We start from the raw sequence: 25,118 nt of genomic DNA on the forward strand, positions 1-25,118 counted from the left end.
AAGTGGCGCTCGGTTCCCTTTGTGGCCGCCATGGAGCCGGCGGCCGAGCGGCGGCGGGAGCGGCGGCGGCGGGAGGCGGCGGTGAAGGCCGAGAAGCGCAGCCCCCGGCGCTCCCCCTGCCGCTCGGGCCGGGGCAGCCAGTCTCCGCCGGCCGGGTCGCGCCAGGGCAGCCGCGGCAGGAGCAGCAGGTAGGGCCGCCCGGCGGCTGCGGGCCCCGCGCTGCGCCCGGCCCGGCCGCGGCTCATCCCGCTCTCCTTGGCTTCCAGATCGCCCAAGAGGAAGAGCCGGTCGGGGCGGAGGAGCCGGTCCCCGCGCGGCAGGAGGAGCCGCAGCCCGCACCAGGTGAAGGTGAAGCAGGTAAATGGCGCCGCCGGGGCAGCGGGGCCCGGCCGGCCCGCCCAGCGGCACCGGGGCCGCGGGCCCTTCCCGGCGGGGCTCGGCCGAGCGCGGTACGAAGCCCCTTTCCCCGGCTGTTCCGTTGTGGCGGCAGCTCGGCGCGGTTGCCCGGTCACGCCGCACCGGGAGCGGGGGACGCGGCCGCCGTCTGCCGATCCCGCGTTGGTCAGCGCCGCTTGTACGAATCTCAGTCACCCGGCGAGGGAACGAGTTTCTCTCGCTTTGCGTCAGATCCGCACGGAACGCGCCCGAGCGCACGTTTTCCAAGTGTAGGGTTGTGCGTTTCTTACGAGCCGAGGTAGATTCGCTGCTCTTTCATCCTGGTTCTGAACACATCACTGTAAGCGGCTCTTGGTTGCAGGAGCGAGATGATCATTGTCGCAGAGGAAACGAGGAGCGGAAGCAGAGACACCCGACAGAACAAGAACACCGGAGAGACAGGAGCGGGGACAGAGAGCGGCACAGAGACCACCCAGACCGGAGGAAGAACCCAAACGAGAGGCCCGGAGTTCGGGGCCATGAGCGAGAGAGGGATGTTCAGAACATCCGTGAGCAGCAAGCGGAGAGGGAGTTTTACAACGAGAGAAGACGGGAGCATCGACAAAATAACGAGGGTGGCGGCGGCGTCGACCAGAATCCGGAACTCAGGCAACCTGACAACAAACCTAAAGAAAAAGCTCCTGTCAGCAAGGAGAAACCAAACTTTGAACTGTCTGGCGCGCTGCTAGAGGACGCCAACACTTTCCGAGGGGTTGTGATTAAGTACAGCGAGCCCCCCGAGGCTCGGATCCCGAAGAAGCGATGGCGCCTCTACCCTTTCAAAAACGACGAGTTTCTGCCGGTCATGTACATCCACAGGCAGAGCGCGTATCTGCTGGGCAGGCACCGCCGCATCGCCGACATCCCCATCGACCACCCGTCCTGCTCCAAGCAGCACGCCGTGTTCCAGTACCGGTGAGTACGCGCCGCGGCGACTCCGAAAGGAGCGTTCAGGAGCTTTGAGGGAAAAGCAAACACACAAACAGCCCCAGCTGAGGGTATGAGTTTGCTGTGAGTACATGAGAGAGAGGGAATCTATGTTTGGCTGCTGCATGTCATCCTAGAAATCAGAAATATCTGTCACTCTTCTCGTGTAACCACAAGCCTTTGAGTCAGGCTGATAACCCAGCAGGGTTAAACACAGAACGGTTTGATCATCTAAACTGGAATAAACCAGCAGGTGTAATTGGCAGAACAAGCATTTCAAGGAGAGGTTTTATTCGTTTGGGTTTTCACAACGGAGGCGGCTGATCCGCAGCGCTGGGAACCGCGATTACGGCGTCACGGGGGGATTTTGGAGAGCGTTCTCTGTGTGTGTTGTGGTTGAGCGGGTGCGCTTTGTTTTGGCAGGCTGGTGGAGTACACGCGTGCCGACGGGACCGTGGGCCGCCGCGTCAGGCCCTACATCATCGACCTGGGCTCGGGGAACGGCACGTTCCTCAACAACCAGCGCATCGAGCCCCAGCGCTACTACGAACTGAAGGAGAAGGACGTGCTGAAGTTCGGGTTCAGCAGCAGGGAATACGTTCTTCTCCACGAATCTTCAGATAAATCTGAGGCCAACGCAAAGGACGATGATGATGAGGAGGAGAAGGAGGAAGAGTCTGACAGTTAACGGATGAGGAGGAGGCCGGGGAGGGGGCAGGGGAGAGCAAGTCTTTGCAGCTGCCCGTGCATTGGGCTGTAAACATTGGAGCATCGCAGCACTGACGCCTCTTATTGCCTTAAAGTCCTTTTTCTGTTGTTGATCTGTTCTCGTGGTTTATTTTGGGGGACTTCACTGATTATTCATCTTTGATAGTTCTGCATACCAGGGAATACAGATGTTTTCTTCACTTTTTTTGCCCCGACGAGCAGAAGAGCACCTGGATGCGAACGCTCTGATGCTGGAAATACTCACAAATGTTAAGAGACTGTCCTCTTCTAGGAAGGGTGTGAAACGCAGATGGCGAATGTTAAATTATTTTCATTAATTGTTTTGTTGTAGCCCTTTGAAAAGGCTACTTAACTGAAATACTAGTTAGAAAGTAACCCGGTGCTTTTTGTAACGTGTCGTTTGGTGAGTTGGCCAAATTCCTTTCCCTGTTAGAAGTTCTAGGCAGGAGCGTTTCCCCGGCAGGTCGTTTGTCTTGTGAAACCCTCCAGGGACGGACACTGCGCTGGAATGCGCTGCCTGGGAATTACAGGGTCACTTGGGTGGACGTGAATGCTTCTGGATTTGGGGTGACAATACTGGGATTTTGGGGCTGAGGAGGGGGTCGGTGTCTGCCCGGGGTGTGTTGCAGCATTCGAGGAGCAGCTCTGCCTCCTTGGTTTGTTCGTGTCACACATAAATACCCTTTTTGTGGTCACGTGTTTGAACCAGAGTTTGCACTATTTAAGTTTTATAAAACATATACTGTCTCTTGTTTAAAATAGTCTTCTCCCCCGTCAAAGAAAACGATGCTTTTGGAAGAGAAAAGACAATTCCGCTCATGGAAAGTACTTGCATCTTGCCTGTTTTTTGGGTGTCTCCCCCCCATGGTTTGCTTTATGGTATAAGAAATGTATATTTCCCACACTGTACTGTGGTCAGGAGCTCTCCCTGCCTGCTGTGTATATACCTGGTGTATACAAGTGGTGCATTTTGTATCCACGGGCTCCAGCATTGATGGTGTAAATATGGGGCACTGATGCCAGTTTTCAAGCAGTGGTCAGAGTGAGTTTTGACTAGGAGGATCTCCTTTATATATGCTCTAGGGATTTTTAAATAAAGAATTTGTAAATTTAACCCTTAATTTAGTTGTAATATTTTTCTAGTGTCCCTTTTTTGTTTCCTTTACTGTTCCCCAAAGCCAATGAACTTCCAGTGTTCATTTCAGTACTAGAGACACCGAATAAGTTTACTAATAAAAAGAGAGTGGGCGATTTGTGTAGTGGGGAGCACGGAGGGGTTGTGCCGCACCCCAGGGGCTCGTTCTGTGCCCCGGCTCTTCGTCCCGGTTCACACTTAGAAACGGCAAATACCCGGGGGGGTCGGGGCAGGACCGGGGCCGGCCGGGGGGGTCGGGAACGGGCCGGTCAGAGCGGCCGCTCCCTCCAGCAGGACGCGGCGGCAGCTCCAGCGACCGGTTCGGTGGCAGCGGCTGCGATGGCTGTTCCGAACCGGCTTTTTCTGCCCGAAGCGGGGGCGCAGAGCCGGGACGCTCCGCAGGCGCGGCCCCGCTCGGTACCGGACACCCGGCGGGCACCGGGGCCGCCCCGGAGCCGTGTGCGCGGGTCCCCGTGCCGGCGGGCGGGCTCGGGGCGGGGCCGGGCGGGCTCGGGGCGGAGCGGCGGGGCCGGTCCCGCTCGGCGCTGCCCCCGGCGGCCCCTCCCGGCAGCGCAGCCGCCGCCCCGCCCCGCTCGGCCCGCGCAGCCGCCGCCGCCATGGCCGCGCTGCACGCCAAGGCCGGCGGGCCCCCGCAGATCCCCGACACCCGCCGGGAACTGGCCGAGCTGGTGAAGCGCAAGCAGGAGCTGGCGGTGAGCGGCGGGGCCGGGGCGGCGGGGCCGGGGCGGGCGGGCGGCGGGGCCGGGGCCGGGGCGGGCGGGGGCCGGGCCCGCTCCATGGCCGCGCCGGGCCCGCTCCATGGCCGCGCTGTGCCCGGCAGGAGACGCTGGCCAACCTGGAGCGGCAGATCTACGCCTTCGAGGGCAGCTACCTGGAGGACACGCAGATGTACGGGAACATCATCCGCGGCTGGGACCGCTACCTCACCAACCAGAAGTGAGTCCGGGGACGCTGCCGGTGCCGCCGGTGCCGCCCGCCCGCCGGGCCCCCGCCATGCTGCTTCTCTCCGTTTCAGGAACTCCAACAGCAAAAACGACCGCAGGAACCGCAAGTTCAAGGAGGCTGAACGGCTCTTCAGCAAGTCCTCGGTCACCTCGGCAGCAGTGAGTGCCAGGCTGTCCCTGTGTCCGTCCCCATCCCCATCCTGCCCTGCGCCTCCTGGTTGCCAGGGCTGCTGCAGGACCAGTTTTCCATTTAAGCCCCGACCCCGAGCATCTTCACTCCCCTTGCAGCCTCTTTCCAAACCCCTTTTCCTGGTGCCCAGAGAGGTGAAAGGAACCGCTGTCAAGAGCCACCTGTGTCACACACTTGTCACTGCCACCCGTGTCATTTTCTCTTTGCTTCGACCCCCGTTGTGCTGTGCTGGTGCTGGGCCGTAAGCCCTTCCAGGCAAAAGCCTGACGTGTCTTTCCCTGTGCAGTGATCTCTGTGGCTTTTGAGCATTTGAAAAGGGGTAAGCGAATTCCTGCCTTCATTAACACCCCTTTCGGTTTCTAGGCGGTCAGTGCGTTAGCTGGAGTCCAGGACCAGCTCATTGAGAAGCGTAAGTCACTTCTTAATTTCTCTCAGAGCCTGGGAAGAGCTGCATTCTCCCCACACGTCAGCTCCCCCGGTCGCGTGGGTCCGTGCTGCCCCCGGTCGCGTGGGTCCGTGCTGCCCCCGGTCGCGTGGGTCCGTGCTGCCCCGGTCGCGTGGGTCCGTGCTGCCCCCGCGTGGGTCCGTGCTGCCCCCGCGTGGGTCCGTGCTCGGGGGCTCCCGAGCGCTCCAGGTCAGCAAAGTGGCGCTGGGAGGAACAGAAGTAAAGTCGAGCTTCCTTTCTCGGGTCAACCTTTGTGCTCAGCAAGGACTTATTGTGCATCAAACTTATTCTCGGTGCTCTTTGAAGAGGCTCGGATTGCTGAGGCAACCGCCCGCGAGTCACTTGCAAGTGACACGGGGAGGAGCCGCTTGTGTTCAGGATTGTAAGAGATGTTTTTGCAATTGTAGCGTGGTGGTTCAGCCGCTGAGGAGGCAGCTTCAGACCTCTTCTTCAGGTTCACTTATTTACCTGTGGTGCTGTAATGCTCAGCCTGTCTCTGCTGCCCCGGGCGCTGTTCCTGGGGGTCGCTGCTGTGCGGGGCTTTGCTGGGGTGTAACCTTGTGCTCGTTCCCCTTTGTCACGCTCCAGGGGAGCCGGGCAGTGGCACAGAAAGTGACACTTCTCCAGACTTTCACAATCAGGAGAACGAGCCCAACCAGGAGGACGCTGAGGAGCTGGATGGGTCTGTGCAGGGGGTGAAGCCCCAGAAAGCTGCGTCCTCCACTTCGTCCGGGAGCCACCACAGCAGCCACAAAAAACGGAAGAACAAAAACCGACACAGGTTAGTGGCACCAGCAGCCTTCTTGTGCCTTCTGAGTGCTTGGCTCTTGCTGAATCACCTTTATTGTGTGAAGGAACCGGTAATTTGTCAGAATGTCGAGCAGCTCAGGTCCTTGTTGTGGCATTTCTCTGCTTTTCGGTGGTGTGTGTCCTGTTCGGCCCTCCCAGCAGCACAACCTGCCGTCCCCAGAGCCAAACAGGACAGGAATGTCAATACTTTCTTTGGGAGAGAAGGTGAAAGAGCAAAGTGGAATGTTTTGGGGGTTGTGGACGCTCTTCACTCAGATTTCCCCTCCAAGCCCTTTGAGTTTGCAGTGCCCCAAACTGAGTCTCTTTTGATTGTCACATGGAAGAGTTGCTTTGTCACGTTCACCTCAAACTCGCCCGAAATGAAGCTTTCCCGAACTCTTCATGGTGACCTGGGATGACAAACCCCTGAAGGTTTGTCTGCAGCGTCGGGGGCTGGGGGCTCACAAATCTGGAATAACCCCCGGCCTCACCATGCTCCCCATGGGCCAACACAACCTGCTGCGCACCCGGTGCCCTGCACCGAGGGACAGGGCATGCGAGTCACTCCCCACGGGGAAATAATCCCTGGAAATCCACGTTTTTAGGGAGAGGAGACGCTGCAGACACAGCCCCTTTTGAAATGATTGCTGGAACTGGTGCCTAAACATTATTAGAGTGAAGGAGCTTTTAAAAATCAAACGTTCTTGCTAACGTTGACTTGTTGGCTTCATGTACGGGTGGGCTTTCCGCTTTAGGGGCCCGTCCCATGCAATTACAAGAGAAAAATGTTGTGAAGAGAAATGGTGGAAATGTGCAGGTTTCTGGGGGCAGGATGGTTTGGGAGATGCAGAGGTAGGTACAGCACCTGGAAAACATTTAACTCCTTTTTCTCCTTCGTTAGGTTTTGAGCCGCTAGCGTATCTTTAATTCTTAGATCAGAATTTTCTTCCTACAGTCTTAATTGGGCCGACATCCTGAAGTGCTGGGTGTCCCTTTGGGAACACAAAGCGGGTCAAAACTCTTTATTTTTGCCTTTAGATAATTGGCAAGAAGTTTGGGAATAAGACAAGAACCTACACCTTTAAGCAAGTTCTGAGAAATAAGCTGTAAATTGGAGTACAGCTTAAGACAGGTGCTGTTTCAGAGATGACACGGCCAGCAAACCAACCCACTGCAGGCGCCGGGGGGTGCACCGAAAATGCTGGAAATGATAGAAATGCTTTGGGTTGGTTGCATAACCTGGACTGGAGCGCCGGGACGAGGCGGCTGCACCCGCAGGTCCTGCTGCCCTGGGGTCTCTCCTGCGTCCGCCCTGGGACAGCGATTCTTGTCACCCCGAGGGACGCAGCCACATTGCAGTTAGGAACTGAGGCTCTGTCATGCTTGGCATGGCCAGACGGATAGATGATGATTAAAAGATAAGTTTGTCTGTGATAAAAACACTGGTAAAATTCTGCATGCCGTTACTGGCAATCCATCCCCTATACACTGGTAGGAGACCAAGCAATTTCCAAGTCTCTCTGGGTTACAAAGGGTGAAGCAGCCCCAGCCTGTTGAGAGCGGAGCTGAGCGCTTAAAACGGGGCAGACCGCGAGAGGCCCGTGAGGCTGTTCCTTGAGTGCATTGGAATGATGTTTATTTCAAAAATAAGGCAATCCTGGTGTTTCTTTTTGCTGAGAAGCTCTTCCATGTGCCAGCAGAGGTGCGAGCTCTGGGCCCTGCTGTGCGGAGCTGGTTGTGCTGGTGAGAGCGGGGGGAACGGGCTCGGACGGGGCTGAACTGGTGGGAACGGGCCGAACTGGGGACGTCCCAGCGGTTGAACGCAGGAGGCAGCTGGAAGTCACAGTGTCGTTATCGGGGCCACCACAGGAACACAAAGATGAGCGTTTTCTGTTCTATCAGCGCTTTTCGTGGCTAAAAAGTATTTCAGGAGGAAGCAAAACTGTTTCCACCGAGAACCCCAGTGCTGAGGAAACGCAGCTGCTCTGGTGACAAGTCCTGTCCAAAGTGGCGACACCGGGGTGGGATTGTCCCCAGGCTGTAATTAGCTCCAGTTAACTGCCCGTTGGGCTGCGGAGGGGCAGGATGAGCGTCGGTCGGGTGCTCGTCCCGGACCAGCGTTGCTTTGCTGTCACAATGTGGACACTCGGGGCTTTTCCCACCCAGTGGGGTTCCCTGTGCACTGAACCGCTCTGCCCCGGCACCCCCGCTCCCAAAAACGCGGCCGGGGGGACCCTGCATTCCCACATCTGGGGAGCTTTTTGTGCCCAGCTCTGCTTAAGAAACCTGAAGAACTTTATGGCATTTGAACACTGGCTTTATTATTTTTTAAAATTTAATTTTATTATTTTTTTTTTAGTGATCTCGCTAGGGTGGCTAATCAACTAATTTATTTAATTCATTAGTATATTAATTTCTATTGCTTTCTTCCTTTCAAATGCTGCCCCTCAGCCCGTCTGGCATGTTTGATTATGACTTTGAGTAAGTTTGACTTGAATTAGTACTTGTGCTGTGTTGTTAGTGTGTAGACACCGATGTGCCTTTTGAGACCTTTCTAACCCATAGTTTATCTGTTTAATTGTAGGTATGTATATTAGGTTAGGCTGGGAAGTTTTTTTTAAAAACAGAAAAGCGTGATGGAGGTAACATTTTATTTAATAACTTCAGCAAAATTAAATTAACTTCACTCTTCTTTACCTTTCCGTTTCGTTTTTAAAATATATCAACTTTTTAACTTAAAAATCGTAGTTTAAAAACTGATTCTTCTGGCTTTGCTTAAGGAGATTAGTGTAGACTTGGATATTTCCTGCTGGAAAACTGTAATGAACTCAGTACCTTTGCCTCATGTAATCCCTGTCCTCTTAAACTCCTGCCTATCGCTATTCCAAGTAAATAACCATTACCACTATGTCTGAGTAATTACCCGTGGCATAGTTACACATCTAACAAATTAACGTAGAGCATGCGTATTTAACCTGAGCTCTTTATGCTGTGTAACTCCCCTCTGATTTTTATTCCGAACCTTTATTAACTCTCTTTGTGAGTGGCCGGAATATGCATTTTGGCAAATAATAAAGAATCCACTCTCGGTCTCTTTGCTGCTCTCTGGTCCAGTACCACTGGGACAGCGATTTGGCTCAGCCGAATTGAGAATGTGGATTGAATTAACCAAATAGTCTTTGTTGTAGCCTGTGCCATATGCAGTAGCTGGTTCTTTGAACTCTGGTCTTGGTTTAATGTATTGAAATGGACGTTTCTCTTATCTTTCCAACCACAGGATTGATCTCAAGTTAAACAAAAAGCCAAGAGCCGTAAGTATCAGTGCTCTGTCCTTGTTTTCATTGCTCATCTCTAGACTCGTGTGGCTGGCTGACTCCCACCCTTACCGAGCCTCCCTCTGCTGTAATTCAAGACCTTGTTTTCATGGTTGAGGAGTATCGTGGTATGAAATAAGCATTGTCTTGTGGATTTAACAGTAAATGAGCCCAGGCCGGCTTGTTATGAAGCGAGGTCGCAGTCAAGTCCTATGCAAAAAGCTGGTTTGTGTCTTATTATCTTGTCATGATCTGGAGCATTAAGAGCATCTGGTTTGAGTTGATGCACTCTTGCACTGAGGTTTTAAAGGGTCCTTTCTTTGGAATGTAAATATCTCTTTTCTGTTTTGCCTGCAACTAATGGTGTGTAGAAATGAGAGAAGCCTGAGCATCCCAGCTCTGGCGCAGAACTGGAGGCGGAAGGGTCGTAACGTGCCTGTCGTTGCCTTTCTCCGCAGGACTACTAGAGTCACGGGTGCCGATGCCGCTGGGGTTTAGGTCCACGAGTCCCCTCTGAGAAAACCGCCGGTGGGCTGAAGGAGCAGGACGGCAGCTCTGCCCACGCTCTGCAGACGGAGCCGCTCGCTCTAAAGAACTCAACGGGGGGGAGAAAATCTTGGGCCATGTCCTGCGCATCGTGTGTCGGTCCCCGCGGTTGCAGGGGGCGCAGCAGCGGCGGCAGCTGGGATTCCGACTTCCACCTCCGCCGGGAGCTCCTCAACTTGGCTGCTCCTGCTGCTGCCGCCCCCTCCTCTGCAAACCCATGGGGGTGTTTCTTTCTCCACTGGAACCGGGGTATGAGTCAGTACGTCCATCCGTGTTGTAGGGCTTAGATTACTTTTGTTGCTGATACTTAGCTTTGTAGTTTAATTTTTGTTTGGGGGTTGGTGTGTATTTTGTTGGTGTTGTGTTTGGGTTTTTTCTTTTTTTTTAAACCAAAGTGTATAGTTAACAAATTGACTTTTGGTTTCTTTATTTTAATCCATGCAAAGTGGAAGGTTCTTCATTTTGTGGAACAGCTGATTTTGATTCTTACTCAAGCAGAGAAGGGGGTGGTGAACCCTTTTCTCCCACCACCATCCCCTAAAACTCATGCAGTGCTTTTAGCTGCAGGGAAGGCTGGAGCTCAGAACCCTCTTGCTCTTTCCTATCTTTGAGGCTGGGTGGATTCTCTTTTTAATACAAACTTCTGTCATTTGTACATAAACAATAAAAGTTACGTGTTTGTCTCTCTTCTACCGCTTTGTTCAGTTCAAAATTTGACTCCTAGTGCTTTTTTATTCTCCGTCTGTTTTATGAAGACGTTGCTGGAATCCTTCCACCTTCTCGTGGTAGCTGTTCTTGTCTCGTGACCCTGAGGAGGATCCCTTGCTGCTTTCTTTCCTCGGGTAGACAAAACACCGAGTACTTGAAAGGGTTGCCAGGCACTAATCTCCAGCTGTGTTCAACTAATCCCGCTTCAAGGTAGGACTGGGATGTGAGTCAGTTCTTACAGCTCCTGGCGTGCCGCCCGCTGATCAGGAGCTTGTGACAGGAGCTGGGTCAAGACATCAGTGCTGGTGTTGCAACAGGCGCCGCTTTTCTCAAGGGGGGGAGTTGCTTCTGTGGCTCCTGTTTTCCTGCACCCCGGGAAGACTTGTGTCACCCACAGCCCCGGCACCAACACGTGTCCTTGTCCCCAGGGACAGCTCGTCCCGTTCTGCTGCCCCTCCACTTTCCTGGGGTGCTGCAAAGGCAAATGTCTAAGTGAAGCTGCTCTATGGCAACGAAAGCTGAAAGTAGCAATTAAAAATAAATCATGAGTCCTGAACAGAGCAAATGGGGAGGGGAAGGGTGGCAGAGCAGCAGCTGCCCTCAGAGCCACCACAGGTGGAGCGGGAGGGACACTAATCCCTGCACAGCCTCGTCACCAAGAGGATTAGCAGGAGTTTATCCGGTCCGAGCAGTGGCCGAGGAGGAGGATCCGTGCATGGGTAAGGGGGCAGAGCCGGGGAGCGGGAGCCGCTGTCCCCCACGCGCACGTCCCTTGGGTGCGCAGAGCACGGCGGGGGGGTGGTCCTGGGGACGTCACCTCTGTGTCCCACTCCACAGGGTCCCCATGGGCCGGCAGCGCGTCCCGCCGGTGCCGAGGTGGAGGCAGCTCCTGCACGCCGGGTGCTGGCGGCTCCTGTCGCTCTCGGGGACGGTGCTGCGGGGGCTGCGGGGGCTCTGGAGGCTGCTGTGGGTCAGTACCATGGGGCCTATCCCCAGGGACCTTCAGATACTTGTTGGCCCCAAACCTGCCGCGTGTCCAGAGCTGAGGCCAGGACACGGGGTGTGGGTGCTGCCAGCACTCTGTACTGGTGGCACTGGGGGCTCTGGGAGGGGGTCACCACCCCATTTGGCAGCATGACAGGGCTCAGGACCCTCATCCTGGGTCGGGGGGGGGTGGGGGGGCGATGGGGGGGTGGGGGGTGGGGCGGTGGTTCTACCTCCCATGAGCCCTGGTGACAGTGCTCCGAGGTTTTGTGCTCCCCAGGGCGGATTTGAGTCACCACTCACCATGTGGCCACATCCTCTCCCCCAGTACCTGCTGATCTGCTACAAGATGTGCTGGGACAGCGCCTTCCAGGTCACCGAGGAGGTAACTGTCCCACCATGTCCCCGCAGCGCAGGGGCTGTGGTGAGCTCCGAGCCCCAGGACACAGCGGAGCCCAGTGACGTGTGGCCCTGCAGGGGCTGTAGGTCCCCGGGGCACCACATGGTTCCCCAGTCTGGGTCAGTCCAGGCTCGGTGTCCGGTGTCTCCGTCAGTCCCTGCTCTCCATGGTGGTTTTCAGCTCAGCATGGCACTGCGGGCGAGGCTGGAGAGCGGCAGCGAGGAGAGCGAGGAGGAGGAGGATGGGGGCTCCACTTCTGTCCTGGAGCCAGGGCAGGCAGGTGGGTCCCGATGTCCATGGGGCGGAGGGCGGGTGTGTGGGGCCGTGGCAGGAGCAGAGCTGTGGCACCAGGGCAGCGGCGCGGTGACCCTGGCGAGGCCGTGCTGGGGAGGCTGGAGGCACTGGAGGCCGACGTCCAATTCCTCTGCACCGAGCTGGGCGCCGAGAAGCTGCTGTGGAGCAGCCGGTTCCTGGAGCTGCTGCAGGAGCAGCAGGGCCTGCGCCAGCGGGTGAGTCCCCATGGCCCCCGGCCCCTCTGTCCCTTCTGGGACCCCAGGCACTCACGCCCCATCCCAGCTGCAGGAACGGCCGTGGCGGTGGGACAGCGGTGACAGTCCCGAGCTGCCGGGGGAGGCAGAGGATGAATGTGCAAGCAGGACTGAGGGAGAGAGCCCGGCAGGTGGGGACCTGCTAAAGGACACCGGTGGATGGAGCCATGCTGGCACCCGGCCCCGTGCCCAGGCAGCCTTTAGAGGCCAGCAGTTCTGTGACAGGTAGAACATGTAAGTGAATGTGCAAGCAGGGTGGTGGTGAGAAGAAGGAGCCCACGTCCTCCATGCCCAGGCACCATGGGACGTGGGCCAGGACACCACAGTCCCGGCTGTGTTCTCATGTCCCTGTATGTGCTGCCATCCCGCGGTGCCAGCCGGGCCCTGTCCCGTCCTGCCTGTTCCGCAGAATTGCAGCCACTTCCCAGAAGCAGGAACAGCGGGGAGGCAGCTCTGGGCAAGGTGCTGCCTCCCGCGCTGCCCAGGGCCCGTCACAGCCGCGCTGTGCCCAGGGCCACCCCCAGCTGACTGTCCCCAGGCAGGTTCTCTGCCAGCTCCCGCTCACCTTGCACAAGCTGGAGACGCTGGTGTCACGGATGAATTGCAAAACCCAAGTGCTGCCTCGTTTACTTCCTTGTTGGCCAGACAAGTCCCCTCCATCAGCTGCTCCACACAAGTTGCAGCTCTTGGCTTTGGGGGGGGGCTGTCTCATCCCCAGAGAACGGCTCAGCCACGGATGCTGAGCTCCCATCTGGGACGTCAACGGGTGACTCTGTGCTCTGGTCCTGCTGCCCCCACCCTGCCAAGGACCCCCCTCACAGCTGCTGCAAAATACAGGCGGCTGCTTCCCACTTGGTTGTGTTCACTTGGTCTTTCCCCCACCCAGGCTGGGGCAGCTGCACCACCGACCCCGCACAGACCCCGGTCCCACAGCTCCGGGGAGGGGGTGCCAAGGGGATGGGTCCCCAGCCCGGCACAGTGTGTGCCCAGGGGTGACTCAGTCAGGGAAGTGTTACCCGCCGAGGGGAACGGGTAGCAGCAGCGCTTCCCACCCCAGAGCTAATCCTGCCTTGCGAGAAGGCCGTGCAAACCAGCCGCTCCTCACCAAGAGATGGGCAAACCCTTTTCATCACCGTTCCCACCGCTCAGAACACGTCTCGCCAACCCTGTGTGCACAGCCCTTCCCTGCGGGCCCTGGCACCACGCTGGCTGCCACCGCCAGCTGCCTACGCCCTTGGCAGCGCTGACCCCACGAGTGTCTGGCACCCAATAACTCCTGATGAGTGCCAGGTACAGGGGAACGGAGCCACTCACTGGCAATCGGCCTGTTGCAGAAGCTGCAGCTGCCCCAGAGACAGGGCAGCACTAACACAGGAGCATCCACGCTCTGCCACAGGCAGCACAGGCCTGGCCTCCAGCCCTCAGGCTTGCATGGGAATACTTTAATTCCAGTTTTATTGCCAGCACCAGGCAGACTTGTCCGGTGCTGCCTGAGAATAAACCCTGCAATGCTGAGGAATAGCTACCATGACCCTGCTGCCATCCCCTGAGCCCTGGAGAGCACGGGGGAACCATCCCCACAGCCCGGCTGCAGGCTCCGCACCGTCCCCGGGGAGCTGGCCCAGCGCAGGGACTGGGGACAGGCTCCTTCGGCGAGCTGGGATCATCCAACGTGCCCAAGCAGCACCCCAGACCGTCAGGGAACTGATGCAATGCAAATAACAGCAGCCTGACTCAGCCTGCACCAACCTGGCTCCTGCGCCGTGTTTGAGGTGGGACAGCCCCACGCTTCTTAGAAATACCAAAATAAATCAGGTCCGGCAAATGAGCCACTCCTGCTGCAGCAAACCCCAGCCCCAAACTCCCACAGGAACCACAGCCACGCAGGACGCGGCAGCAGCACCGGCCGTGTCAGACGGCAGCGATGGCACAAGGTCGTGGTGCTGCTGCAGCCGCAGCTCAGCAGCAACACATGGGCTGTGCTGGAAATCCCCGGCCAGCCCCGCTCCACCAGCAGCCACGGACGGGCTGCAGGAGGCAAGATCCAGCAGCACAGGTACACTGGGCAGCATTTCCCAGCCCTGTGCAGCCCCAATGCAACCCTTGTACCATCCGCACACAATGAGGCAACAGCTGCCGCACAGGCTGCAGAAACCCCTCTCCAGGGCCAACACACCATGCGAATCCTCCTGACCTATTGCTCAACCGGACACCGCATTAACTCCAGAACATTTGTGCAACACAGCCCTTGGGGAGGCCACGGGGAAGCTCAGGGCTGCCTCTTGCCCGTGGCTTTGCCGGGGGGCTGAGCGGCTGCTGCCTCTCCAGTCGCTGCAGCCGGGGTTGAGCTTTGCTCGGGGTTGAGCTTTGCTCAGGGCAGTCTGCTCCAGGACACACTGCGATGGCAAGACAGCACTTCAACTACCAAAGGGAAAACCTCCCCCAGGATAACCCTGGCCTGAGGGAGCACAGGGGTGTTCAGGGCCTGAACCCCAAGGCACTGGGAAGGCTGGTGACAGCTGAACTCAAATTGTGCAGCTGAGGGTGAGCACTGACAGGGACCTGCAGCGTTGTCAGCCCCTGCAGGACCCAGACCCTCTGTGGCTCTTTCACCTTTCTGTTCCCTCAGGTGCAACATTTACCCTGTGCACTTACTCGCTTCCTGCATTTCTGTGTCACAGCAAGAATGAGCCTCGAGCTGCCTCTGCAACACGGGGTGCAGAGCTGCTGCTGCACCTCTTCCTATCTGCAGGGGCAGAACCAGCCCTGTGGGCTCAGCGCTGGGTGAAAACAGCGGTTTGATGCTGAACCTGCTTCCTTGCCGGGTGGCTGCCCTGGCCGGGTGGCACAGCCACAGCCCCCACATGACACCACGGCCCCATGTACTGCCATTCCTTCATGGCCCCTTTCCCACGGCCCAGACAGGGGCCTGGGGTCAGATTCCTGCCCCTGGAAATGCCTTAAAATGTTTTGATTTGGGCCTGCCACATCCTGGAAATCCCCCGATGGGAGGGACCAGATGGGTTCAGGCAGAAGCTGGGTGAGCAAGAAGGGCAGCAGGCGGCTGGCGCAGGGGAGGGGAGGCCGGGGTGCAGACACCATGTCTGGGCTGGGGCTGCACCCACCGCCCAGGGGACGAAGACAGGAATCCAGCTGCCTCTGCCCAACACAGCTGCCCCTCTTGTCCTTCCCTCTTTTGAGCACTGACTTAAAAACACAAGTGGAGATATCCCGAGGAGCACAAGCAACCACTGCCGGAGGGTAAAGGACGGGACGCTTAGTTTGGAAGGACAGAGCTGGCGATGGATGGGTTCAGTGCTTGTTTTGCAGAGCTCACAGCCGCCCAGGCAGCTCCCGTTGGCCTCGCTGTCCCACAGAAACAGCCTGGGCCACCTCAGACACTCTCCTGCTCCTTCCCATGGCTGTGCCCTGACACTTCTGCAGCCCCTTCTCCAGCTCAGCATGGCCGCTTATCTTCCTGGGGGCGACAACGGCAACTCCTCACCCTGTGGGGGTAGGAAAAGCAGCTGGGAGAGGATCCAGCCCCCAGGGCTCAGCACGAGGCCAGGACGGAGGCATCGCAACCCCCCCAAGCACAGGAAACAACTGGGTGCCTGCGTGTGACCTCTTTAACTCAGGCCCAACTTTCAGAAGGATGAGAAACAAAGGCGAATGCGCGGCAGCTACGACGGGCCCTCCCGAGGAAGCGGTAACCACAGGACGCGCTGGAACGCTCCCCAGGCACAGCCCGCGGCTGCAGGCAGCTCCTCCGCTCGGGGAGGGGAAAGCACAGCGGGGACAGATCAATGACACCTCCACGAGCAGCGCCCGCGTTTCCCGAGCTCCTGAGCAGCACTTACATGGCAGCATCGATGGGCCCGAACAGGAGGCAGCAGCGTCGCTCACAGGAGCCGCGTGTCAGAGGACGAGAGGATTCAGCGGCCGCATCTCCGCAGGGTTCTTGGGTGACACAGCAGCAGGTTGGGGGAATAATTTTGACCAGTCTTGTGTGAGGCACTGACCCTCCCAAATCGCTCTGTGTGCTACCTGGACTGTCACTGCAACAGAAAAGCTGTTATAACATCGCAACCCAACTAAATCACCACCAGCTCTTCCCTTCCTGGTTATGGTAACAAACCTCTGTGCCAATTCCTTTAGTTGTATCAGTCCGGCATTGACAGAAATATAATAGACATAACCATCTCCCCCTCACATCTACACATCCTGCAAAGCTACAATTGTCTGTTCAGGTATTTTACAGGAATATCAGCCTTGAAGTCCTGCAGCATTTTCCCACTGCAGACCCCACTAACAGCAGGAAGAGTCTTCCCCTGGTTGAAAGGTCTGATCTAATCTGTGACCCATCACTTGACCCCCTCCCCATCGCACACGTATAGAGTGACATGAACTTACTGTCACTTCAGACGACACCCTCCCCAGGCTCCTCTCCCACAGCCAATAAATGACCCTTCGGACTGTAAGGTTCATATTTCTTAGTGTTTGTTTTAAACCAAGCACTAACTCCAGGAGAAGCCGCTTTCCTTGGTTTTGATTAACTAGTCATAGCCATTGTTCTGCATTAAATTAAGAGCACAAATTTGGAGAAATGTGATTTTTTACCTGTCACACTCCATCAATTAAAAAGCCAAAATGTTCAATGGTTTTCAAAAAGCCACAAGAGACCAAACAATTCAACTCAGCAGTTTTTATTTCTATAACACAAGGTCTTTCTTGGCCATGGCTTCCGCACGGCTGCCTCCATTCAGTACATAAACTATATACTGCAGAATGATACAGAAAGTTCATCAAAACGTCAGCTTGTGAGTATAAAATGTTAATCTTCTGATTGCAAGAGAAGCAGCATATATCAGCATTCTACCAGAAAATAAAACACCACACCAAGTAACACAATGGCTGAGTCAAGAATAGTACTAATTAAAAACAGCATCAAGCAGCACGTCGCTGGATAATAACATTAAAAACCGTTTTTTCCTGTAATTTACAAATATGCAAAGTATCAGGTTACTTAAAATTAAGAAGCATTTTGCTTACTAACATGAAACATTACTAATTTGTAATGTATCATAATTAACCAGGTATACAGGTTTCTGTGTCCCTGTGGTTTTATGGCACATGGTGCCAGTCTGGGCAGGTCCCGCTTGGACGTCACAGGGGACAAGAGTGACAGACAAAACCCTTCCCAGAGGGTTCTCCAAGCGCCGTGTTCCACTCTCCCCTTTGCGATTTGCTGCTCGCCGACCTCGCTTTAACCACCAGATGGACGTATTTAAAAACATAACCAAACACGCAGATACAATGTGTATCAACAAATCAACTGCTTCTGGCCTGCAAGTGCAAGAAACATCTTTGCCTTCTAAGCACAGTGAAACTCCAGGACCAGAACCAATTACTACAGCAATTGGTTTTGCATATTTAAAATCTGTTACAGTATCTACAGTAAAAAAAAAACACCTTACAGTAAAAGGGAAGGAAGCGGAAACAGTCTTATCAAATAAGTCTTATTCTACATTTTTGGCTGCTGCTGTGGTTTGACAAGGCTGAAGGGGACAGGAAAACATGAGTGAGGAGGAAGGTGAAGCAACAGCTTTACAGAGAAAAATATTAAGGAATGGTCAGGAACAGTACTGGCAGCAGCCCAGCCGTTTTACTGAGTGCTCAAAACTATTGCTGTCTGAAGACAAAAGGCACAACATCATAAATCCTGCCGCACAGAGACAGCCCGAGCCAGGTTACCAGCCACGGTCGCTGTTGTGGAGCAGCGGCAGCGCGGTCACCGCGGGTCTGACAGCCGCGTTCTTCAAACAGCGAGCACACAACGCGCGTGCAGCTCCGGGCCCCCCGTGCTGAGGAGGATGGCAGTCGCAGATCAGGATCAGGACTCCTCTTGCTGCGGAGCACTCGGGTACACGAGCGGTCTTGTCTCGGGAAGGTGAGCTTCAGCGGGAGGGGTGTGGAAAGCGTCGTTAAAGAAGTGCGCCAATAAAACCAAATCGAAGGCTGCTAAACCTGGCTTCATACTAGATTTACAACCCAACATTTTCCACAGATTTGCATGGCAGGATTTAGTAAAGAGGCTCGGTTAAGAGCTAAGGGGCCTTAACAATGCATTTGGGTCTTCACAAACAAGCCTCACAGCGCTGCAAAGGCAGAAGCCCCTTATCTTCCACGAGCCTGCTGAGCCCGGTACTACACCAAACCATCTCCAAACCAAGCTAATGGGAGGAGTAGGGGCACATTCAGTGAGTGACTGCAGGATTTCAGGTGTGTCTGACTCAGCACACAAGTCCCAAAGAACAACCCCCTCTGAAGCTGCAGCCTCCCCTGTCCAGCACCCAGAGCCTCCCCAGCGCTCTCGGGGAGCAATGGGACCTGAGGGCGCACGGTCACATCCAGACCAGAGCTGGCTGTGAGCACAGCACACCTGCGATCCAGCCTGCAGCTGCCATCTGCTGCTTCCAAGGAATAAGTAGGACCCTCAGAAGGCATCTGTGGCAGCTACAGGTGCAAACACTGTCCCTAAAGCTTGTCACATGCACAGCTGCCCTCAGCAGCTGCCTCAGATACCGGGGTTCTGAGACTTGTAGGTCAGGATCTCTGCAGCCAGCCTCTGGGGATCCAGGAGTCGGGGGAAACGGCTCATGACAGCATCGACCAGGTGGGGATGGAATATGCCACAGAGCTTGACGTGCACGTTGGCACGCTCCTCCGCAAACTGGTCAGAGACAGCCCACTGGCAGGAGTCCCCATACGCCGGCCCCGGGGCTCGCGGCACCGAGCGCGGATCTCGCACGCTGGGAGATCTCACCTGCGGAGGCGGCATCGGGTACGGCTCAGACCAGAACTCCCGAGAATGGGGCAGGGGGGCATTGTACTCACTGGGCAGACTGTACTGCCCAGCGTTAGCGGGGTGGACAGGCACCCCATAGCCTGAGAAAGAGTGAGGTGGTCCTGAGTGAGACAGCTCAGGGCTATACTGCAAGAAGCTAGCACCAGAGGAAGATTTATGGGAACCGTGCTTGTAAGACACCAGACCGTTTTGCTCTAAGCTGGGAGAATGCGGGTAGATGGGTCTCTGTCTCCCGCAGGTGCAGACTGCCACCGGATCGGCACGCGAGTGATCACAGTGACTGGCACATCTGTAAGGCCACATGTCGGACAGTTGGTTCTCCAAAGACCCAATGCCCGAGTCGAGGTGCTCCTGAGAGATGTAAGACAGAGAGTCCATGTGGGGCTGCTGGTAGCTGTCAGAGGGCCGGTGGCTCCCGCTGTTAGGAGGGACGCTGCCTGACACGCAGCCCTTGACCTGAAGCGGAACATCGCTGGGCTTTGCTTTGTGGGCCAAGCTCTTCCTCTCTGCAGAGACCTTCTGCAAAGAGCTCTTCTCACTCTCTGTGGGCACGGAGCACAAGAGCTCTGCCTGGGAACCTCTTTTGCCCTTTTTCTCCTCCTTTGCACTGGTGCTTCTGGTAGGAGACAACCTTGCATTGGCTCGGAGTTCATCAGCTAACGAGCGCTGGGGCTGATTGATCCTTTCAGGGTGGTAGAATTTACACTTAATTCCATAAGTGCATTTCTTCCCTGCAAGGAAAGGCAGAGCACGGAATGAGCAGCCGCGTTTTAGTAAAAGCGTGAATTACACTTGCAGACACCTCAGTCCTCACGTTCAGAAGGCATTTCTTACCATACGGACACTGCTGTTTCTTGTGTTCTGGCACCACAGGTTTCTTTCTGAGGAAATTATCCAGGCTGGGGCCGTGTCTCCCTAAAGGATCATCTGGAGGCATAAACCTAAACAAAATGAAACCTCATTGAGGAGCAGCTTCCTTTCTTGGGTCAGGGTTTCACTTCTCCTAGAAGTTCCCCATTTCATTGAAGGTCAAAAGCTCTGAGCCCTGAAGAACTTTCCCGTTTCACTGCAGTGACACCTCTCCTGTCACCTGCTGAAGACTGGCGCCCTGTGCCGCAGGCACACGCGGGGTTTGCGGCTCTTTGACCAGAATTAGTACTTGCTGCTGGGCCTGCTAATGATCCTCCCACGAGGAAACCAATCCTGGGGCTCTCCTAAGAGCTATGGCAAAGTCCCAGCTCCAAACCCTGAGCAGCCATGAAGATGACTCCAATTCCTTATGCCTTTGTACTGCAGTTCTTCCCACCATGCTTCCTTCTACCAAAAAAATGTCTACAGGTTTCTTTCCCCCATTCTGTACTAACATTTTGCTCTTTTCATGCATCACTTGCCATTGTTTCATTAAAACAAGATGGCACGCTCACATGAATCTGTTTTAAAAGCAAAAGAAGAATGGGAACGTACTTGTCGTTAACAAAGGAATACATCAGCAGCCGCTCCTCAATGAATTTCTTCCACTCAGGACGCTCATTCTGCAGGTCCCGATAAGTATCGTTAGAAACCACAATGCCATCAGACTCGTGTGCCAGTTTCACAATGAACCGATCATCGTAGCAGACGACGCGCTTGCCTCCAACCCGCCTGGAAGGAGTGAAGACCAGAATTTTCTTCTTTTCAAGGTCACGGAGAATGTACTGGTCTAGAACAAACACAACTGTGAACTTACAGAGCCCAAGGGCCTCGGCACAGATAAAGCAACACTATAAATAAATGACAAAACTCATGTGAAGTAAAAGTTATTTATCAGAGTAGTATGACATTCTTGGTTCTCTGAATTATTCCAGCTGATCCAGGCAAGAACTTGCTTAGGGGAGAAGTTAATGACTAATTCTCACTGCTCAGCTCGGCTTATTGGACCTCCTACTACTCACATCTTCCATTCATAAGTTAATTACTAACTAGTCAGAACTCTGCAAGCTCATTAAGTGACAAAACAGTCAGCCTGACAAGCTACTTTTGTTTTTCATATTCCCACACCTGTTATAAGTACATCTGGCCGTGGCTGCTCCTTCCTCCAAGACGGCACAAAGACCGTGATGTCCTTGTGTCCCCTGTCCCAAAACCACTGGACAGCCAGAAGGATTCCTCGGCAGGAGAACACTTCTTTATTTCCATGGCTGCATCAGAGAGGAAAACGGAGAATTTCAATATTCAGGTTATGTAAGGACTAGTCAAGCAAATGCATCCAGCAATTCACACGACCTTCAGTGAAGAAGTGTTAGCGCAGCACAACCAGCACTCATTGCTCATCTTGTGTAAACGCAGCAGCGAGATTTCACAGAATTCCTGGTGCTTTTAGCAGTTCTGCACAGCAAAGACCCAAATGCTCAATGGGAGGGAGAGAGCAGCTGCTCTCCAACAGCCTTTGCTTCATCTCTGGACTCTAGAGCTCTATTTTTAGCCCTGAGTACAATGTGATCTTGAACGCCCTTTGTCCTATTCTGCCAGCTACCAGCAGCGGCCAACCTCTGCCAGCGCAAACTGCACCCTCACCAGGTGGTGTTCTTCTCAAGTCAGGGAACAGAAAGCATTTTCTGCACTCAAGGGCATCAGCATTGAGGAAAGATTCTTCTTCACTATGTTATGGCCCAAAAAGTCAGTTACAAACACACTGTTTGTACAAAACAGAAACAGCTCCCGTTAACAGGATCAGTGCTGAAAGTCCTAACAGCCCTTGGCAGGCTGAGAACAAAGTCTGACAGCAGCAACACAAGCTGTACCAAAGCAAAAAGCTGCTGCTTAATTATTCATTAGGTCATATCAATAAGTTTCCTGAACTTCTACAGAGGAAACTACTGCTCCTGTTTTACGAGTGTCAGTATTTACCGTGTCACTAACTCTTCTGTTGATAACAGTTCTGGCAAACTTTCAGCGTTTCTGTCTGACAGCCGGTTTGTCACTCCGGGGATCTAACAGCCTGCATCTCAGGATAACACCCTGCCAAGATGTGCTGTACTGAAGATAACAGGTCTCAGAGTTCAGTGAGGTTTTCCCCACCTGGGCACCACTCCTGCCCCAAGTCTCACTCTTCCCACCTACACCTGGATGGCATTTCAACTCCCACCACCACTCACATGCCCATGGACTCCTCTGTAATTAGTACAGCACTCGCACCCCAGCAGAGGCGCTGCTAAAAAGCACTGCTATGGTAGCACAACTGTACCACTAGAATGAAACTTCATTCCTCCTCCTGTCCTCACCCTTCTCTGAAGCTCTTATGAAAGTCTAAGATTTGGACCAAAATAATTATTCTATAAGAACTATACAACTAACACCAAAACTAACACCTAAAGAGACCCGAACTACAGAAAGGCTGACATTAGCAATCGGAAGAAAGACGCTCTAAAAATCTCCCCCAGTGTCAGACTGGGTTTGCTACAGATAGCCAGACACACATTACTGCAGTCGTGTAGAGATAAATGAGAAAAGCAGAGATTTTTTTTTTAGTCCCTGCTACCAATCTCAAGTCTACAGAAAATAACTAATTGGACTGATCTGATTTGGCAGCAGCCAAGGAAAAATTCCCTTAGAAGGAAGTAAAAGCTAATTTCCACTATGATTTGCATATGTTTGTCAAGAGCTGTTCAGGGAGGCCGTGGTACACACTGCAAATGAATCAGCAGGGAACATCACACCATCAATACAGGAAGTTTCAGAATGGAATTCCCCTTCTAGCAAATTGCTTAAAAAAGCCAGACTGCTTTTCTCACATCAAACTCTGTCCTATGGGCCGCGTTATTACCGCCTGGCCTGCCCTGAGTCACACTTGCTGTGATCCCCCTGCTCTTCTGGGGATAAATCTCACGGCTAAGGGGCTCCTCATTCAAAATACACAACCAGTTCTGTTGTTTAAGCCTGAGCACTTATCTAAGGTAAACTTCATGCCAGAGTCACACTTATCAGCCCAGGTCTCACAATGGGCCATTTTCCTCAAGTGACGGCGCAGCGGTGGAGCCGAGCAGGACCAGGACCGTGCTCTCCGCAGGCGCCCAGGTCACAGCCGTCACCCTCCGGCCCCGCTCGATCGCCACGGGGGTTCCGTATCCGCGCTGGGACACGCAGGCTCTGCTCATGAGCCGCACAGCAGACTGTACCTCGTCTTTTCTCAGTCCCGTCTCAGAGCTGTCAACCGCAGCTTAGGGAAAACCACACCTGCAAGCGCAGCTCCGCTCAGCACTTTCACCTCGGACAAAGCCTACGGTAACGCAGCAGCGCCGCGAGCACCCTCTTGGCTGTTGTTTTTTCTTTATAAAAAGGTCTGTGTACACAAACACACATTAGAAGATCTATCAAGCTAAAACACAGTGAGGGAGGCTCGCTTCTCAACAGCACCAACAAAGCCCAATTCAGAAACTTGGTTGCACTAAATTAGCGGAGCCCAGAAGCCCCATGTAGAGGTGCAGCAGCGGGGCTGGGGGGCAGGCAACACTTGCTGTCATGGGGAGCAAAACCAGAGGTGACAGCATGGACACGAGGCTAATGAACACCCAGCCCAGGGCTCCTGTGTGCTCAGGGTGCAGGGCCTGACGGGACCTGTGCTGTCAGCACCAGGACACCCAAGATGCTGGGGGCAAGTCACTGCCTTGGTGACACCAGAGTGCCCCTTCGGCACCCCATCCATCTCTTACAATGGACAGAAATTTAACCAAAATATTGGAGTCACAATTTGGAGACTGGTCTCTAACACTGGAGACAGCTTCATATTACAAAGCCTTCCCTAATTAAACCTGTAATTATTTATTGAGCAACTTCCTGCTACAGAAACTTACATAAAGCCATTAGGTAAGAGGAGAGCGTATCTTCAGTTATCCTGCTCCTAAGCTAGAAAGTGGAAGGAAATGTCTTCATTTCCCTTGTCAGAGCCCTGTGACCACTGGTCACGGGCCGGTACAGCCAGGCGTGGCCGCCAAGGCAGAGCGATGCTCACCTCCGACAGCCTGGAAAAGATGACCAGGCACTGCGGGGCACCCAGCAGCAGCCGCTCACGGCGAGAAACCCCCACAGAACCCCCGCAGATTTTCAGGCAGCGAGCGCTCAGCACACGTCAGAGCTGCGGGTCACGCAAAGCCACCACCGAGCACCCACAGCCCCCGAACGCACCTCATGGCCACGTTGCTGCCGTCGATAACGATGGGCCGCAGGTTCTCGCTCTCCGGCTCCTCCGGGGCCGGCGCGGGGGCCGGGGGCTTGTTGGCCGCTCCCCCCCGCGGCACCAGCGGGGCCTCCGGGGCCTCGGGCGAGGCCTCGGTGCCGTCCCGCTCGGCCGGGCCGTGCTTCACCAGCTCCCCCAGCACCGTGTTGGTGTCGGCGTTCAGGCCCAGCTTCTGCAGCACGACGTGGATCTCCTCCGAGGAGTAGCCCAGCTTGCGGAAGAAATCCACCTTCAGCTGCATCTCGGCGCTGTCGCAGGGCTCCCGCCCGGGGCTCCCCGCCTCCCGGGCCGGCTCCGCGCCGGGGCCGCGGCTCTCGCTCGGCTCCCTGCCGCTCATCCTCTCTCCGAGCCGGGACGTCGGCGGGCGGGCGGCCGGGAGCGCCTCAGGCCAGCCCGGGACGGCGGAGACGCTCATGGCTGCCCGCGGGGGACTCCCGGGCTCCGCTCACGCCCCGGACCTGCGGGCCAAGACGGGCGTTAGCGGCGGCCCGGCCCCCCGCGCGGCCCCGCCAAGGCCGGGCCCAGACCCCCGCCCCGAGCCCGCCCTCGCTTACCGGGCTGCCGCCGCCGGGCCGCCGCCGTGTCTCCATGGGGCCGGAGCGGGACGGGCCGCCGCCGCTTTATACTGGGCAGCGCCGCGCCAAGGCGGAAGGGCAGAGCGGGCGGGGGCAGAGCGGCCGCCGCTTCCCGGTCCGCCCCGCGCCCCGCCCGGCCGCGGCTCCGGGGCGGGACCGGATCACCGCCCCACGGCCCCGCCCCGCCGGGCGGCCTCGCTCGGGCCCTGCGTCCCGGGTGCCCCGCCGGGCGGCCGGAGCGGAGGTGGGACGGGGTCTGTGCACCCCCCGGCCCGCGCGGCTCCCCCCGGCGCCTCCGCGCGGAGCAGCCCCGGCAGGTGCAGAGCCGGGTCCGCGCCGCAGACACCC

At 55.7% G+C, this 25,118-nt stretch overlaps 4 protein-coding genes across 15 annotated transcripts; 3 read left to right on the forward strand and 1 right to left on the reverse strand.

Annotated features, from left to right (window-relative positions):
* The first annotated feature begins 30 nt into the window (after nucleotides 1–30).
* On the forward strand, nucleotides 31–2,050 carry SNIP1 (Smad nuclear interacting protein 1). The gene is made up of 4 exons (XM_065041240.1): nucleotides 31–188; nucleotides 267–357; nucleotides 758–1,350; nucleotides 1,786–2,050. Exons 1-4 carry the CDS (start codon nucleotides 31–33, stop codon nucleotides 2,048–2,050), a joined length of 1,107 nt encoding a protein of 368 aa, XP_064897312.1.
* Nucleotides 2,051–3,762: 1,712 nt separating this feature from the next.
* MEAF6 (MYST/Esa1 associated factor 6) lies at nucleotides 3,763–10,187 on the forward strand. Of its 4 annotated transcripts, none has more exons than XR_010468136.1 (8): nucleotides 3,763–3,939; nucleotides 4,068–4,183; nucleotides 4,263–4,350; nucleotides 4,745–4,790; nucleotides 5,415–5,607; nucleotides 8,200–8,257; nucleotides 8,893–8,926; nucleotides 9,388–10,187. XR_010468136.1 is itself a non-coding variant. In XM_065041461.1 (8 exons), exons 1-8 carry the CDS (start codon nucleotides 3,844–3,846, stop codon nucleotides 9,394–9,396), a joined length of 612 nt encoding a protein of 203 aa, XP_064897533.1. In that variant the 5' UTR covers nucleotides 3,769–3,843; the 3' UTR covers nucleotides 9,397–10,187. The 4 variants fall into 4 exon arrangements, 3 of the variants coding, with proteins under 3 accessions (XP_064897533.1, XP_064897534.1, XP_064897535.1); XM_065041461.1 differs by lacking the exon at nucleotides 8,200–8,257 and adding an exon at nucleotides 8,067–8,096 and having other exon boundaries at nucleotides 3,769–3,939; XM_065041462.1 differs by lacking the exon at nucleotides 8,200–8,257 and having other exon boundaries at nucleotides 3,769–3,939.
* Nucleotides 10,188–10,268: 81 nt separating this feature from the next.
* Nucleotides 10,269–12,966, forward strand: LOC110364119 (uncharacterized). 9 transcript variants are annotated; one of them, XM_065041459.1, is made up of 6 exons: nucleotides 10,329–10,902; nucleotides 11,021–11,153; nucleotides 11,496–11,552; nucleotides 11,748–11,847; nucleotides 11,919–12,076; nucleotides 12,144–12,966. In XM_065041459.1, the coding sequence occupies exons 2-6, from the start codon at nucleotides 11,028–11,030 to the stop codon at nucleotides 12,342–12,344; spliced, it is 642 nt and encodes a 213-aa protein (XP_064897531.1). In that variant the 5' UTR covers nucleotides 10,329–10,902; nucleotides 11,021–11,027; the 3' UTR covers nucleotides 12,345–12,966. The 9 variants fall into 9 exon arrangements, with proteins under 9 accessions (XP_064897530.1, XP_064897522.1, XP_064897531.1 ...); XM_065041458.1 differs by having other exon boundaries at nucleotides 10,269–10,393; nucleotides 11,448–11,847; XM_065041450.1 differs by having other exon boundaries at nucleotides 10,282–10,393; nucleotides 10,612–11,153; nucleotides 11,448–11,847.
* Nucleotides 12,967–16,805: 3,839 nt separating this feature from the next.
* Nucleotides 16,806–24,907, reverse strand: ZC3H12A (zinc finger CCCH-type containing 12A). Its single transcript, XM_065041449.1, has 6 exons — nucleotides 24,750–24,907; nucleotides 24,144–24,653; nucleotides 21,021–21,160; nucleotides 20,448–20,682; nucleotides 19,818–19,924; nucleotides 16,806–19,714 (listed from the first exon to the last, which is right to left on the reverse strand). Exons 2-6 carry the CDS (start codon nucleotides 24,608–24,610, stop codon nucleotides 18,693–18,695), a joined length of 1,971 nt encoding a protein of 656 aa, XP_064897521.1. The 5' UTR covers nucleotides 24,611–24,653; nucleotides 24,750–24,907; the 3' UTR covers nucleotides 16,806–18,692.
* Nucleotides 24,908–25,118: the final 211 nt, after the last annotated feature.

Source organism: Columba livia, chromosome 26, assembly GCF_036013475.1.
Source record: "Columba livia isolate bColLiv1 breed racing homer chromosome 26, bColLiv1.pat.W.v2, whole genome shotgun sequence".
In the NCBI taxonomy this organism is placed as follows: domain Eukaryota; kingdom Metazoa; phylum Chordata; class Aves; order Columbiformes; family Columbidae; genus Columba; species Columba livia.